Here is a 17,631-nt window from a genome sequence, read left to right as displayed (position 1 = left end):
CACATTGTTGCACATATAGCTCGTTGGCACATATAGCTCGTTGGCACATATAGCTCGTTGGCACATATAGCTCGTTGGCACATATAGCTCGTTGGCACATATAGCTCGTTGGCACATATAGCTCGTTGGCACATATAGCTCGTTAGCACATATAGCTCGTTAGCACATATAGCTCGTTGGCAAATATAGCTCGTTAGCACATATAGCTCGTTAGGACCTCGGAGGACCTGAGCCCTAGGACCATGCCCCAGGACTACCTGACATGATGACTCCTTGCTGTCCCCAATCCACCTGGCCATGCTGCTGCTCCAGTTTCAACTGGCCTGGGCCCTAGGACCATGTCCCAGGACTACCTGACATGATGACTCCTTTCTGTCCCCAGTCCACCTGGCCATGCTGCTGCTCCAGTTTCAACTGTTCTGCCTTACTATTATTCAACCATGATGGTCATTTATGAGCATTTGAACATCTTGGCCACGTTCTGTTATAATCTCCACCCGGCACAGCCAGAAGAGGACTGGCCACCCCACATATGCTCTCTCTAATTCTCTCTTTCTTTCTCTCTCTCGGAGGACCTGAGCCCTAGGACCGTGCCCCAGGACTACCTGACATGATGGATCCTTGCTGTCCCCAGTCCACCTGACTGTGCTGCTGCTCCAGTTTCAACTGTTCTGCCTTATTATTATTCGACCATGCTGGTCATTTATGAACATTTGAACATCTTGGTCATGTTCTGTTATAATCTCGTTGGTGTCACCTATTCAGTCAGTATGTGTTACACCTGTGCTGGTTGTCATCTCGTTAATGCCTTGAGATATATGGAGAGTCAACACCTTTAGTTGACTCTCCCTATAAAGCAATCCTTTATATTATTTTGTTTTGCGATCCCTTTTAGGTTTGCTTCCTGTCTTTAAGTTTGCTGTGGGAGTTTTTTTCTTTTGTTTGCCTCTTCTTGGGCAAATTTAGTGGATGCTCATGGCGGGTGTATTTTAGGTCCCAGTTGTTGTTGCTAAGTCCATTTTCAAAACCCCTCCTAAAACCCCACCTGTTTCGTTTTGATTGTTGGTAGTTCCCTCTTCTGTTTCAGCGACATGTAATTTATTGTTGCTGGGGAACGTATCATTATCGACCCCGGCATAAACATGATGACTATGTACGTGACGACGTCATCTATCCGCTGCAGCGATGTGCCGTTCTATGGGACGTTAAACGTGACAGAATATATCAATGACATCACGTTGGAATGTGAAGTGGCTATTTACATGTTTAAGTGTTTCATAAGGGGCTATTGTAAACCATGTTATAATTAGGTCATTAATTATTAAGTCTAATTTAAGCAGCTACTAAAGTTGTCAAAATGTCTAATACATCTTATTGTAACTATAGCAAGATTGGACACTTACATTTCAACATCCAAAATAATGATTTCCACATGCATGGCAAAATGGGACGATTTCTATCACTATTGTAACTTTAGAGAAACGAACCAAACAAAGCCCAACAAATGTATCCATCCATCAACAAAAAGTTAACTTTAAGTTCCAGTACTGTCAACTCGCCTACCTTCTCTCCGGTCATGGCATGAAGTCCCTCTCGGACTTTAGCGAAGGAGCCCTCTCCAAGTTTCCTCCCGATCAAGTAGTTTCCCACACGCTTGGTATGGTAGAAGTTCCGCAGGATATCCACGGCAGGACTGCTTAGGGAAGCCGGGACAACGTTCTCGTTGTTGGGGGTAGAGGCGGGGGCTTTACCCCCGTGTAACCGAGGACTGTCAACCACCATGTCGAAGTCAGCGGCTGGCATAACCGCCTCTAACTGTCAAACTACAAACGGTTTGTTTGGTTTGAGCCGGTATGTTTTTGTTCCTCGCTCTCCTCTGCGCTCTAAACGGGGTCTGTTATGTATGTGAGGTGCATCTGAGGTAAAGTCTGCCTGTCCGCTGCCCAGTCACAAATAGTTGTAAATACTTAACGGATATCCGAGGTAACCTGTTCAATCTAGAAGCGACGGCATGTTTTCGTGCACTCAGCAGTTTCTTGAGATTGTTCAGAGATGACGAGTCCAAACGTTTTCAATCACTTTATGTAACGGTCCCATATAGAGAATATAAATCAAAATTGGCTTTTTGACTGAGGAAAAAATATATATATTGCAAAACGTTGTTAAAAAGACTAGAAGTCGGTGTAAATATCCTTAAATCCTGCGAGAAACAAACGAAAGTGTTGTTAATTCAACTTCTCTCTCTGTCTCTCTCTCAAACTGTTTTATAATGAGCGCTCCTTTGCGTTGGGCGATTACTGAATAGACTGTTGAATGTGAAGCACGCTGTTTGGTTCGAAGCGACTTTCCCGGTTCAGTGGGTGGGCGTTAACTGTTTGTGTGAAAAAGCTCCCGGACTTGGTAACCGGGCTGAACTGTAATCCTATCAGAAGCGGCGGCGGGAGGAGACGTGAGATCCAGAGACCCAAACCCCGCCCCACGACCATGCTTCTTCTCCGTCTCTCCTCACCTCCAAATACAGCAGCTCTCCCTGCAAGCTCAAACAAAGCCAGGTCTAACTCACCCGGAGACTGGCTACAGGGATGATATCATAATGCTTTCTCTCTGCCCTGATTGGAAGGTGACTCCTGGTAGTTAAAGAACACGGACTTTGATTAATGAGCCTATTGATTATTCTTGCTGTTTGGAGAAAGATTGACCCCTTCTCCTTCACCCAAAGGGACTCGTCTTCAAAACAGATAGACAGAATAGCCTACACCATGAGGTTATTTTATTGGCCATTCATATTCTTAACTGATAGGATTTCAGTTCAGCCCGGGTACCTTATGGAGGCACTATATGCAAATGTAGGGGCGTGTGTTGCGTGCTCTTCTAGGAACAAAGAAATCTGTTGATATATGAAGTGGTATGTTGCGTAAAAGGGTTGTGCCTCTCCATTCCAAGCGTTCTGATGCCACAATAACAAGTGGTCTCCGCGTGCCAATAACCAAATGAGCTGCACACCCACGTGCTTGTTTTTTTTTATTTCAAGAAAACAGGGTAGCCTAGTGGTTAGAGCGTTGGACTAGTAACTGAAAGGTTGCAAGTTCAAATCCCCGAGCTGACAAGGTACAAATCTGTCGTTCTGCCCTTGAACAGGCAGTTAACCCACTGTTCTTAGGCCGTCATTGAAAATAAGAATTCGTTCTTAACTTACTTAAAATGTAATGTAAATGTAATTTTAAAAAGTATGTGGGCTAAAATATACTCTCACACAATGGTATTAGCTTTTTTATTTTTATTTTTTTAATTTAATTTAATTTATCAGTGCCTTATTTTCTTTGTCAACTCCATACATCTATTGCATCAGATACACATCTTCAACATGAAAGCAATAACACACAGTTCTTGGTAAAACGGGAAACTCTGTATTTACATTATCAGTTTTTGTCTGTTTTTCTTAATCCACAATGGATGAAACTGATTTAAATGGATGAATTAGAGACAATGAAAGTGAACAAAGCGCGGTGGCGCCGCCACTTTGAAGGTCTCCCCGTTAAGAGAGGATGAGCTGCTTCTCCTGCTTCTTGTCTATGACCAGACACACACAGTACAAACGCTCTGTTGAATTCATAAGAAACTGTTGCTTTTACAATTCAATCTCTTACATTTCGGTCCTGAACAGAACAGGAAGATATGAAGCGATGTATTTCTTGGTGCTAACAATAATAGTTTATATCTACCAAACGTTTATTTTGGAACAAATAAGACTTACAAATTTAAAAATATATTTCTCAAATGTTATTTTGTCATGTTTTTTGCAAAACAAATTCCAGCCAGTGGTTGTTTTTGTTGTTGTTGTTGTCATTTACAGCCAAAGAAAACATAGGCTATTGAATTGTTCTGTCGGCTGCAAAGTGTGAGCTCAGCGCATTCCCACCACCTTGCTTTGTCTACCGGACCATGCGGTCAAGACACAATGACAAAATCAAGTCATTGGAAAAATGGGGAGCAAAAAAAAAAAAGAATGTGGCGTCATCTACTGGTCATATTAAGTATTACATTCTAAACCGCTCGTTCATGTAGGTTGGCAATAATGACGTGCGAATGAGCCAATCAGGTTGTCCATGTCAGCTGTAATAATAATAATAATATATGCCATTTAGCAGACGCTTTTATCCAAAGCGACTTACAGTCATGTGTGCATACATTCTACGTATGGGTGGTCCCGGGGATCGAACCCACTACCCTGGCGTTACAAGCGCCATGCTCTACCAACTGAGCTACAGAAGCTGTATCGTGTGTTTATTTCTGGTGGCATAACCTCGGCTGATGAACGGATATCCTTAGGACAGGGGACTGACTGACGGACCGACAAGCACAGGTGTGGAGGATGTTTGCCTTAGTACAGATCGCCTCCTGGCTCTCAGGGAAGAGCTCCATGTAATTCCCGTTAAAACAATTTTATTAGCGGCATGGCTTTTGAAATCACTCCTGTGCCCTGCTTGCTGGGTTGTCACCTCTAACTGAATCCTCAGCGACTTTTCGGTTACTAGTCCAACACTCTAACCACTAGGCTACCTGCCGCCCCTCCACTCTAACCACTAGGCTACCTGCCGCCCCTCCACTCTAACCACTAGGCTACCTGCCGCCCCTCCACTCTAACCACTAGGCTACTTGCCGCCCCTCCACTCTAACCACTAGGCTACCTGCCGCCCCTCCACTCTAACCACTAGGCTACCTGCCTCCTCTACACTCTAACCACTAGACTACCTGCCTCCTCTACACTCTAACCACTAGGCTAACCTGCCACCTCTACACTCTAACCACTAGGCTACCTGCCTCCTCTACACTCTAACCACTAGGCTACCGGCCTCCTCTACACTCTAACCACTAGGCTACCTGCCTCCTCTACACTCTAACCACTAGACTACCTGCCTCCTCTCCACTCTAACCACTAGGCTACCTGCCTCCTCTACACTCTAACCACTAGGCTACCTGCCTCCTCTACACTCTAACCACTAGGCTACCTGCCTCCTCTACACTCTAACCACTAGGCTACCTGCCTCCTCTACACTCTAACCACTAGGCCTCCTCTACCTGCCTCCTCTCCTCTACTCTAACCACTAGGCTACCTGCCTCCTCTACACTCTAACCACTAGGCTACCTGCCTCCTCTACACTCTAACCACTAGGCTACCTGCCTCCTCTACACTCTAACCACTAGGCTACCTGCCTCCTCTACACTCTAACCACTAGGCTACCTGCCTCCTCTACACTCTAACCACTAGGCTACCTGCCTCCTCTACACTCTAGCTGAGCTCACACTTTGCAGCCGACAGAACAATTCAATAGCCTATGTTTTCTTTGGCTATAAATGACAACAACAACAAAAACAACCACTGGCTGGTATTTGTTTAGCAAAAACATGACAAAATAACATTTGAGAAATATATTTTTAAATTTGTAAGTCTTATTTGTTCCATAAACCTACGGCTCAAAATATATGTTTGGTAGATATAAACTATTATTATTAGCACCAAGAAATAAGTCTCTTCATATCTTCCTGTTCTGTTCAGGACCGAAATGTAAGAGATTGAATTGTAAAAGCAACAGTTTCTTATGAATTCAACAGAGCGTTTGTACTGTGTGTGTCTGGTCATAGACAAGAAGCAGGAGAAGCAGCTCATCCTCTCTTAACGGGGAGACCTTCAAAGTGGCGGCGCCACCGCGCTTTGTTCACTTTCATTGTCTCTAATTCATCCATTTAAATCAGTTTCATCCATTGTGGATGAAGAAAAACAGACCAAAACTGATCATGTAATTACAGAGTTTCCCATTTTACCAAGAACTGTGTGTTATTGCTTTCATGTTGAAGATGTGTATCTGATGCAATAGATGTATGGAGTTGACAAAGAAAATAAGGCACTGATAAATTAAATTTTAAAAAAATTAAAAAGCTAATATCATTGTGTGAGAGTATAATTTAGCCCACATACTTTTTAAAAATGATTTAAGTCAGTTAAGAACAAATTCTTATTTTCAATGACAGCCTAAAAACAGTGGGCTTAACTGCCTGTTCAGGGGCAGAACGACAGATTTGTACCTTGTCAGCTCGGGGATTTGAACTTGCAACCTTTCAGTTACTAGTCCAACGCTCTAACCACTAGGCTACCCTGTTTTCTTGAGATCAAAAAAACAATCACGTGGGTGTGCAGCTCATTTGGTTATTGGCACGCGGAGACCCTTTTACGCAACATACCACTTCATATATCAACAGATTTATTTGTTCCTAGAAGAGCACGCAACACACGCCCCTACATTTGCATATAGTGCCTCCATAATGTACCCGGGCTGAACTGAAATCCTATCAGTTAAGAATATGAATGGCCAATAAAATAACCTCATGATGTAGGCTATTCTGTCTATCTGTTTTGAAGACGAGTCCCTTTAGGTGAAGGAGAAGGGGTCAATCTTTCTCCAAACAGCAAGAATAATCAATAGGCTCATTAATCAAAGTCCGTGTTCTTTAACTACCAGGAGTCACCTTCCAATCAGGGCAGAGAGAAAGCATTATGATATCATCCCTGTAGCCAGTCTCCGGGTGAGTTAGACCTGGCTTTGTTTGAGCTTGCAGGGAGAGCTGCTGTATTTGGAGGTGAGGAGAGACGGAGAAGAAGCATGGTCGTGGGGTGGGGTTTGGGTCTCTGGATCTCACGTCTCCTCCCGCCGCCGCTTCTGATAGGATTACAGTTCAGCCCGGTTACCAAGTCCGGGAGCTTTTTCACACAAACAGTTAACGCCCACCCACTGAACCGGGAAAGTCGCTTCGAACCAAACAGCGTGCTTCACATTCAACAGTCTATTCAGTAATCGCCCAACGCAAAGGAGCGCTCATTATAAAACAGTTTGAGAGAGAGACAGAGAGAGAGTTGAATTAACAACACTTTCGTTTGTTTCTCGCAGGATATAAGGATATTTACACCAACTTCTCGTCTTTTTAACAACGTTTTGCAATATTTACTGTCTCGATCTGTTGTTTATCTCTTGTGGTTAGAGTGTTGAGGCGGCAGGTAGCCTAGTGGTTAGAGTGTTGAGGCGGCAGGTAGCCTAGTGGTTAGAGTGTAGAGGCGGCAGGTAGCCTAGTGGTTAGAGTGTTGAGGCGGCAGGTAGCCTAGTGGTTAGAGTGAAGAGGTGGCAGGTAGCCTAGTGGTTAGAGTGTTGAGGCGGCAGGTAGCCTAGTGGTTAGAGTGTTGAGGCGGCAGGTAGCCTAGTGGTTAGAGTGTAGAGGTGGCAGGTAGCCTAGTGGTTAGAGTGTTGAGGCGGCAGGTAGCCTAGTGGTTAGAGTGTTGAGGCGGCAGGTAGCCTAGTGGTTAGAGTGTAGAGGCGGCAGGTGTAGTGGTTAGGCGGCAGGTAGCCTAGTGGTTAGAGTGTTGAGGGCGGCAGGTAGCCTAGTGGTTAGAGTGTAGAGGCGGCAGGTAGCCTAGTGGTTAGAGTGTAGAGGCAGCAGGTAGCCTAGTGGTTAGAGTGTAGAGGCGGCAGGTAGCCTAGTGGTTAGAGTGTAGAGGCAGCAGGTAGCCTAGTGGTTAGAGTGTAGAGGCAGCAGGTAGCCTAGTGGTTAGAGTGTAGAGGCAGCAGGTAGCCTAGTGGTTAGAGTGTAGAGGTGGCAGGTAGCCTAGTGGTTAGAGTGTAGAGGCAGCAGGTAGCCTAGTGGTTAGAGTGTAGAGGCAGCAGGTAGCCTAGTGGTTAGAGTGTAGAGGCAGCAGGTAGCCTAGTGGTTAGAGTGTAGAGGCGGCAGGTAGCCTAGTGGTTAGAGTGTAGAGGCGGCAGGTAGCCTAGTGGTTAGAGTGTAGAGGCAGCAGGTAGCCTAGTGGTTAGAGTGTAGAGGCAGCAGGTAGCCTAGTGGTTAGAGTGTAGAGGTGGCAGGTAGCCTAGTGGTTAGAGTGTTGAGGCAGCAGGTAGCCTAGTGGTTAGAGTGTAGAGGCAGCAGGTAGCCTAGTGGTTAGAGTGTAGAGGAGGCAGGTAGCCTAGTGGTTAGAGTGTAGAGGCAGCAGGTAGCCTAGTGGTTAGAGTGTAGAGGCAGCAGGTAGCCTAGTGGTTAGAGTGTAGAGGCAGCAGGTAGCCTAGTGGTTAGAGTGTAGAGGCAGCAGGTAGCCTAGTGGTTAGAGTGTAGAGGCAGCAGGTAGCCTAGTGGTTAGAGTGTAGAGGCAGCAGGTAGCCTAGTGGTTAGAGTGTAGAGGCAGCAGGTAGCCTAGTGGTTAGAGTGTAGAGGCAGCAGGTAGCCTAGTGGTTAGAGTGTAGAGGCAGCAGGTAGCCTAGTGGTTAGAGTGTAGAGGCAGCAGGTAGCCTAGTGGTTAGAGCGTTGGACTAATAACCGAAAGTGTTGTAAGATCAAATCCCCGAGCTGACAAGGTAAAAATCTGTCGTTCTGCCCCTGAACAAGGCAGTTATCCCACTGTTCCCCGGTAGGCCGTCATTGAAAATAAGAATAAGTTCTTAACTGACTTGCCTAATTAAATAAATGTTAAATAAAATTATGAAAAAACCCAGGTGTGCAAAGCTCTTAGAGACTTACCCAGAAAGACTCACAGCTCTTAGAGACTTTACCCAGAAAGACTCACAGCTCTTAGAGACTTTAACCAGAAAGACTCACAGCTCTTAGAGACTTACCCAGAAAGACCCACAGCTCTTAGAGACTTTACCCAGAAAGACTCACAGCTCTTAGAGACTTTACCCAGATTGACTCACAGCTCTTAGAGACTTTACCCAGAAAGACTCACAGCTCTTAGAGACTTTACCCAGAAAGACTCACAGCTCTTAGAGACTTACCCAGAAAGACCCACAGCTCTTAGAGACTTTACCCAGAAAGACTCACAGCTCTTAGAGACTTTACCCAGAAAGACTCACAGCTCTTAGATACTTTACCCAGAAAGACTCACAGCTCTTAGAGACTTTACCCAGAAAGACTCACAGCTCTTAGAGACTTTACCCAGAAAGACTCACAGCTCTTAGAGACTTTACCCAGAAAGACTCACAGCTCTTAGAGACTTTACCCAGAAAGACTCACAGCTGTAATCACTCTTAGAGACTTTACCCAGAAAGACTCACAGCTCTTAGAGACTTTACCCAGAAAGACTCACAGCTCTTAGAGACTTTACCCAGAAAGACTCACAGCTGTAATCACTCTTAGAGACTTTACCCAGAAAGACTCACAGCTTTACCCAGAAAGACTCACAGCTCTTAGAGACTTTACCTAGAAAGACTCACAGCTCTTAGAGACTTTACCCAGAAAGACTCACAGCTCTTAGAGACTTTACCCAGAAAGACTCACAGCTCTTAGAGACTTTACCCAGAAAGACTCACAGCTCTTAGAGACTTTACCCAGAAAGACTCACAGCTCTTAGAGACTTTACCCAGAAAGACTCACAGCTCTTAGAGACTTTACTTTACCAGAAAGACTCACAGCTCTTAGAGACTTTACCCAGAAAACTCACAGCTCTTAGAGACTTTACCCAGAAAGACTCACAGCTGTAATCACTCTTAGAGACTTTACCCAGAAAGACTCACAGCTCTTAGATACTTTACCCAGAAAGACTCACAGCTCTTAGAGACTTTACCCAGAAAGACTCACAGCTGTAATCACTCTTAGAGACTTTACCCAGAAAGACTCACAGCTCTTAGAGACTTTACCCAGAAAGACTCACAGCTCTTAGAGACTTTACCCAGAAAGACTCACAGCTCTTAGAGACTTTACCCAGAAAGACTCACAGCTGTAATCACTCTTAGAAACTTTACCCAGAAAGACTCACGGCTCTTAGAGACTTTACCCAGAAAGACTCACAGCTCTTAGAGACTTTACCCAGAAAGACTCACAGCTGTAATCACTCTTAGAGACTTTACCCAGAAAGACTCACAGCTGTAATCACTCTTAGAGACTTTACCCAGAAAGACTCACAGCTGTAATCACTCTTAGAGACTTTACCCAGAAAGACTCACAGCTGTAATCACTCTTAGAGACTTTACCCAGAAAGACTCACAGCTGTAATCAATCTTAGATACTTTACCCAGAAAGACTCACAGCTCTTAGAGACTTTACCCAGAAAGACTCACAGCTGTAATCACTCTTAGAGACTTTACCCAGAAAGACTCACAGCTCTTAGAGACTTTACCCAGAAAGACTCACAGCTCTTAGAGACTTTACCCAGAAAGACTCACAGCTCTTAGAGACTTTACCCAGAAAGACTCACAGCTGTAATCACTCTTAGAGACTTTACCCAGAAAGACTCACAGCTGCTCACTCTTAGAGTCTTTACCCAGAAAGACTCACAGCTGTAATTAGAGACTTTACCCAGAAAGACTCACAGCTGTAATCACTCTTAGAGACTTTACCCAGAAAGACTCACAGCTGTAATCACTCTTAGAGACTTTACCCAGAAAGACTCACAGCTCTTAGAGACTTTACCCAGAAAGACTCACAGCTCTTAGAGACTTTACCCAGAAAGACTCACAGCTGTAATCACTCTTAGAGACTTTACCCAGAAAGACTCACAGCTCACTCTAGAGACTTTACCCAGAAAGACTCACAGCTCTTAGAGACTTTACCCAGAAAGACTCACAGCTCTTAGAGACTTTACCCAGAAAGACTCACAGCTCTTAGAGACTTTACCCAGAAAGACTCACAGCTCTTAGAGACTTTACCCAGAAAGACTCACAGCTGTAATCACTCTTAGAGACTTTACCCAGAAAGACTCACAGCTCTTAGAGACTTTACCCAGAAAGACTCACAGCTCTTAGAGACTTTACCCAGAAAGACTCACAGCTGTAATCACTCTTAGAGACTTTACCCAGAAAGACTCACAGCTCTTAGAGACTTTACCTAGAAAGACTCACAGCTCTTAGAGACTTTACCCAGAAAGACTCACAGCTCTTAGAGACTTTACCCAGAAAGACTCACAGCTGTAATCACTCTTAGAGACTTTACCCAGAAAGACTCACAGCTCTTAGAGACTTTACCCAGAAAGACTCACAGCTGTAATCACTCTTAGAGACTTTACCCAGAAAGACTCACAGCTGTTAGAGACTTTACCCAGAAAGACTCACAGCTCTTAGAGACTTTACCCAGAAAAACTCACAGCTCTTAGAGACTTTACCCAGAAAGACTCACAGCTGTAATCACTCTTAGAGACTTTACCCAGAAAGACTCACAGCTGTAATCACTCTTAGAGACTTTACCCAGAAAGACTCACAGCTGTAATCACTCTTAGAGACTTTACCCAGAAAGACTCACAGCTGTAATCACTCTTAGAGACTTTACCCAGAAAGATTCACAGCTGTAATCACTCTTAGAGACTTTACCCAGAATGACTCACGGCTGTAATCACTCTTAGAGACTTTACCCAGAAAGACTCACGGCTGTAATCACTCTTAGAGACTTTACCCAGAAAGACTCACGGCTCTTAGAGACTTTACCCAGAAAGACTCACAGCTCTTAGAGACTTTACCCAGAAAGACTCACAGCTGTAATCACTCTTAGAGACTTTACCCAGAAAGACTCACAGCTGTAATCACTCTTAGAGACTTTACCCAGAAAGACTCACAGCTGTAATCACTCTTAGAGACTTTACCCAGAAAGACTCACAGCTGTAATCACTCTTAGAGACTTTACCCAGAAAGACTCACAGCTGTAATCACTCTTAGAGACTTTACCCAGAAAGACTCACGGCTGTAATCACTCTTAGAGACTTTACCCAGAAAGACTCACGGCTGTAATCACTCTTAGAGACTTTACCCAGAAAGATTCACGGCTCTTAGAGACTTTACCCAGAAAGACTCACAGCTGTAATCACTCTTAGAGACTTTACCCAGAAAGACTCACAGCTGTAATCACTCTTAGAGACTTTACCCAGAAAGACTCACGGCTGTAATCACTCTTAGAGACTTTACCCAGAAAGACTCACGGCTGTAATCACTCTTAGAGACTTTACCCAGAAAGACTCACGGCTCTTAGAAAGACTTTACTTTACCCAGAAAGACTCAGCAATCTCTTAGAGACTTTACCCAGAAAGACTCACAGCTGTAATCACTCTTAGAGACTTTACCCAGAAAGACTCACAGCTGTAATCACTCTTAGAGACTTTACCCAGAAAGACTCACAGCTGTAATCACTCTTAGAGACTTTACCCAGAAAGACTCACAGCTGTAATTACTCTTAGAGACTTTACCCAGAAAGACTCATGGCTGTAATCACTCTTAGAGACTTTACCCAGAAAGATTCACGGCTCTTAGAGACTTTACCCAGAAAGACTCACAGCTCTTAGAGACTTTACCCAGAAAGACTCACAGCTGTAATCACTCTTAGAGACTTTACCCAGAAAGACTCACAGCTGTAATTACTCTTAGAGACTTTACCCAGAAAGACTCACAGCTGTAATCACTCTTAGAGACTTTACCCAGAAAGACTCACAGCTGTAATCACTCTTAGAAAGACTTTACCCAGAAAGACTCACAGCTGTAATCACTCTTAGAGACTTTACTTAGAAAGACTTTACCCAGAAAGACTCACAGCTCTTAGAGACTTTACCCAGAAAGACTCACAGCTGTAATCACTCTTAGAGACTTTACCCAGAAAGACTCACAGCTCTTAGAGACTTTACCCAGAAAGACTCACAGCTGTAATCACTTAGAGACTTTACCCAGAAAGACTCACAGCTGTAATCACTCTTAGAGACTTTACCCAGAAAGACTCACAGCTGTAATCACTCTTAGAGACTTTACCCAGAAAGACTCACAGCTGTAATCACTCTTAGAGACTTTACCCAGAAAGACTCACAGCTGTAATCAAACGCCAAAGGCGCTTTTTTTTAACAAAGTATTAACTCAGGGGTATGAATAAAATATTTAAATAAATGTATATAAGATGTATCTGTATATTTCATTTTCAGTAAATTTTCAAACATTTCTAAAAACATGTTTTCACTTTTTCATTATTGTGTGTAGATGAGTGTGTGTGTGTGTGTGGGGGGGGGGGCAGTTCAGGCAGTAAAAACTAAATGTGGAATAAGTCAAGGGGTATGGATACTTTCTGAAGGCTCTGTAGATGCTATCCTGGGATTATCCTGTTTCCAGCAGCACTGACATCCCAGAGAGAAACTTTACTAGTGAAACCTCCCACTGTCTGTGTCTGTGTGTCAATGTAACCATACCTGCACCCTCTACCAAGAGGTCTGGAACTCGATGGCACGAGAGGCAGGCCTAAGTAATGCACCCTGCCATGCAGCCTAACATCAGAGTCACTGGTTCAAGCCCTGCTCCTTAATTCACTACATGGCCGCCCTATTGAGACAGAACAGAGACCCGAGGCAGTCCAGTTTCCTGGGTGTGGAGATGTAGACACAACAAGTCATCAGGAAATAAGCAGGAAATCTGACAATATTCAAACTGGGATGTCTGGAAAACCAAGGAATTTGGGGACATTATTTACAGAAAAATTCATTGATAAACTTCAACAGTATGCATATATAGATATATTTTGTATACCAATGTAGAAATAGTAGAAAGTAACGTTTTTAAAATAGTATATTTTCTTTATACTTTATAAAAAGTATTGTTTTATTATAATGCTATCTTTAGTGACATCATCACAAAGAGAAGTCATTGTTGTGATGGACATTTTAATATGAAATATTCTCTAATTACAAATTGTTTATTTTATATTCAACATCTTTCTCCATCATAAATGAGGACCAAGGCATCTCTCTGTATCAATCTTTCTCCATCTCTTTCTCTCTCTATATCAATCTTTATCCATCTATTTCTCTCTCTATATCAATCGTTATCCATCTATTTCTCTCTCTATTTCAATCTTTATCCATCCATCCATCCTTCCATCCATCCCAAAGATACAGTGTTTAATTTAGTAGACCAAACAAACATGCATGGTGTTAAATATACTCCGTATTGGTCATAATCCTAGACACCATATGAGCAAAATGTGTTTTTCCTCCTCTATCGCTATTGTTCCTGCTGGTACAGTACAGTACATAGGGCTGTCTGGCTGGAATTACTGGTCATCATCGCCACCTAGAGTTCATCTCTGGAAATACACCTGTTCTTTTTTTTACTCAGGGAAAATACCAGTGCATGTTTTTCAACAGAATTGGTGGAATGAATCACTGATCACACAAACACAGTTCACTTTCATAGCAGCCACATTGTATAATTCCTTCTTGCATCTACGCGCTCTCCTCCTTTCACATTTTCCCTTCGCTTGTGGACTTCAATGCACATCACATCAGCTGTGTGTGACCAGGTGAAACACAACTTTCCAAGCCAAACCCTATCATAACCGCTACACACAGCCAACATCGTTGTCCTCATATTAGCTAAAGTAACATCATAGTCAACATAGCTAATAGAACTAACGTATTAGTAAATCCGCTACAATCATGCAGTAACGTTACAGTGTACAGTCAGTAAGAAGTTTAGCACAATTAGTAAAACCAAAAGCTTACCTTGACTTAGAAGAGTTCCAGTGTTGTGTTGGATAGTCATAGCCAGCTAGTTAACATAGCATCCCTCTGTTATAGCCAGCTAGCTAACATAGCATCCCTCAGTTATAGACAGCTAGCTAACTTAGCATCCCTCTGTTATAGCCAGCTAGCTAACATAGCATCCATCTGTTATAGCCAGCTAGCTAACATAGCATCCCTCAGTTATAGCCAGCTAGCTAACATCCCTCTGTTATAACCAGCTAGCAACATAGCATCCCTCTGTTTGAGCCAGGTGTTTGAGTAGGCTAAACTAGCTAGCTGCATTTTCTAGCTAAGGAAGAGAAAGTAAATTGACAAAACATAGCTCTCTCTAGCTTCTCCATTTTTGAAGAAATTAATTTGTTCAAATCTGTTCAACTATTGTCTTTCTCTGTGAGTCAACTACTTGCCACATGTTACACACTGCAGTGCTAGCTAGCTGTAGCTTATGCTTACAGTACTAGATTTATTCTCTGATCCTTTGATTGGGTAGACAACATGCCGGTTCATGCTGCAAGAGCTCTGATAGGTTAGAGGATGTCCCCCGGATGTTGTCATAATAACTGTGGAAGGGGAAAAGAACTATGAGCCTCCTAGGTTTTGTATTGAAGTCAATGTATCCCGAGGAGGATGGAAGCTAGCTGTCCTCCGGCTACACCATGGTGCTACCCTACAGCGTGCTGTTGAGGCTACTTGTCACGTCCTGACCTTTGAGACATAAAAAAGGAACTATTTTGGTTTGGTCAGGGCGTGAGTTGGGGTGGGCATTCTATGTTTTTGTTCTATGTTATGTATTCTATGTGTTTGGCCTGGTATGGTTCCCAATCAGAGGCAGCTGTCTATCGTTGTCTCTGATTGAGAACCATACTTAGGTAGCCTGTTCCCACCTGGTGTCTTGTGGGTAGTTGTTCTCTTTTGTTACTTTGTATCTAGAGTTCAGTTCTATTTAATAAATGACGAACACTTTGGTCCTCACCTTCTTCGTTAGACCTTCATTGCAAAACAATGTGTTTTAATCAATTATTTGGGGACCTGAATTTATTTAGTATAGTTTTATCTACAAAGATAACTGTTTCAATGTTTTACTATTTTTTTTTATTTTTATGAAATTCACTGAGGATGGTCCTCCCTTTTCTCCTCTGAGGAGCCTCCACTGACACAACTTAGGAGCAGTCAGCAGTTCACACACCAAGTAGACCACTGGGAAGACAGGCAGCACTGAAAGTAGATGGTCCTAGCTAGCAAAGAGACAGTACTAGACCACAACAGATAAACAACAGATAGAGACAGTACCAGACCACAACAGATAAAGACAGAGAGACAGTACTTGACCACAACAGATAAAGACAGTACCAGACCACAACAGATAAAGACAGTACTAGACCACAACAGATAAAGACAGAGAGACAGGACTAGACCACAACAGATAACGACAGTACTAGACCACAACAGATAAAGACATAAAGACAGTACTAGACCACAACAGATAGAGACAGTACTAGACCACAACAGATAGAGACAGTACTAGACCACAACAGATAAAGACATAAAGACAGTACTAGACCACAACAGATAGAGACAGTACTAGACCACAACAGATAAAGACAGTACTAGACCACAACAGATAAAGACAGTACTAGACCACAACAGATAAAGACAGAGAGACAGGACTAGACCACAACAGATAAAGACAGAGAGACAGGACTAGACCACAACAGATAAATAACAGATAGAGACAGTACCAGACCACAACAGATAAAGACATAAAGACAGTACTAGACCACAACAGATAAAGACATAAAGACAGTACTAGACCACAACAGATAAAGACATAAAGACAGTACTAGACCACAACAGATAAAGACATAAAGACAGTACTAGACCACAACAGATAGAGACAGTACCAGACCACAACAGATAAAGACAGAGAGACAGGACTAGACCACAACAGATAGAGACAGGACTAGACCACAACAGATAGAGACAGTACCAGACCACAACAGATAAAGACAGTACTAGACCACAACAGACAGACAGTACTAGACCACAACAGATAAAGACAGTACTAGACCACAACAGACAGACAGTACTAGACCACAACAGATAGAGACAGAGAGACAGGACTAGACCACAACAGATATAGACAGTACTAGACCACAACAGATATAGACAGTACTAGACCACAACAGATAAAGACAGAGAGACAGTACCAGACCACAACAGATATAGACAGTACTAGACCACAACAGATAAAGACAGAGAGACAGGACTAGACCACAACAGATAGAGACAGTACCAGACCACAACAGATAAAGACAGTACTAGACCACAACAGACAGACAGTACTAGACCACAACAGATAAAGACAGAGAGACAGGACTAGACCACAACAGATAGAGACAGTACTAGACCACAACAGATAAAGACAGAGAGACAGGACTAGACCACAACAGATATAGACAGTACTAGACCACAACAGATAAAGACAGTACTAGACCACAACAGATAAAGACAGAGAGACAGTACCAGACCACAACAGATAAAGACAGTACTAGACCACAACAGAGAGACAGTACTAGACCACAACAGACAAAGACAGACAGTACTAGACCACAACAGATAAAGACAGTACTAGACCACAACAGATAAACAACAGATAGAGACAGTACCAGACCACAACAGATAAAGACAGTACTAGACCACAACAGATAAACAACAGATAGAGACAGTACTAGACCACAACAGATAAAGACAGTACTAGACCACAACAGAAAGACAGTACTAGACCACAACAGAAAGTCAGTACTAGACCACAACAGATAGAGACAGTACCAGACCACAACAGATAAAGACAGTACTAGACCACAACAGACAGACAGTACTAGACCACAACAGATAGAGACAGAACTAGACCACAACAGACAGACAGTACTAGACCACAACAGATAGAGACAGAACTAGACCACAACAGACAGACAGTACTAGACCACAACAGATAGAGACAAAAAGTTATACTTATAACACCTGGAGATATCAGGAATCCTCCAGATATAGAATGAAGCACCACACACACACACACACACACACACACACACACACACACACACACACACACACACACACAC

General features: G+C 43.2%; 1 protein-coding gene across 1 annotated transcript in view; it reads right to left on the bottom strand.

Moving 5' to 3' along the window:
* The window catches only part of hunk (hormonally up-regulated Neu-associated kinase), a 32,890-nt gene extending 30,545 nt beyond the window's left edge, over nucleotides 1–2,345 (bottom strand). Inside the window, exon 1 of the mRNA XM_046317100.1 lies at nucleotides 1,564–2,345. Within this exon, the coding sequence (XP_046173056.1) occupies nucleotides 1,564–1,803 (240 nt within the window). The 5' untranslated portion in view covers nucleotides 1,804–2,345. The remainder of the gene's footprint in view (nucleotides 1–1,563) is intronic.
* Nucleotides 2,346–17,631: the final 15,286 nt, after the last annotated feature.

Source organism: Oncorhynchus gorbuscha, linkage group LG20 (genome assembly GCF_021184085.1).
Source record: "Oncorhynchus gorbuscha isolate QuinsamMale2020 ecotype Even-year linkage group LG20, OgorEven_v1.0, whole genome shotgun sequence".
NCBI classification, from domain to species: domain Eukaryota; kingdom Metazoa; phylum Chordata; class Actinopteri; order Salmoniformes; family Salmonidae; genus Oncorhynchus; species Oncorhynchus gorbuscha.
This window is presented reverse-complemented; position numbering and strand designations above follow the sequence as displayed.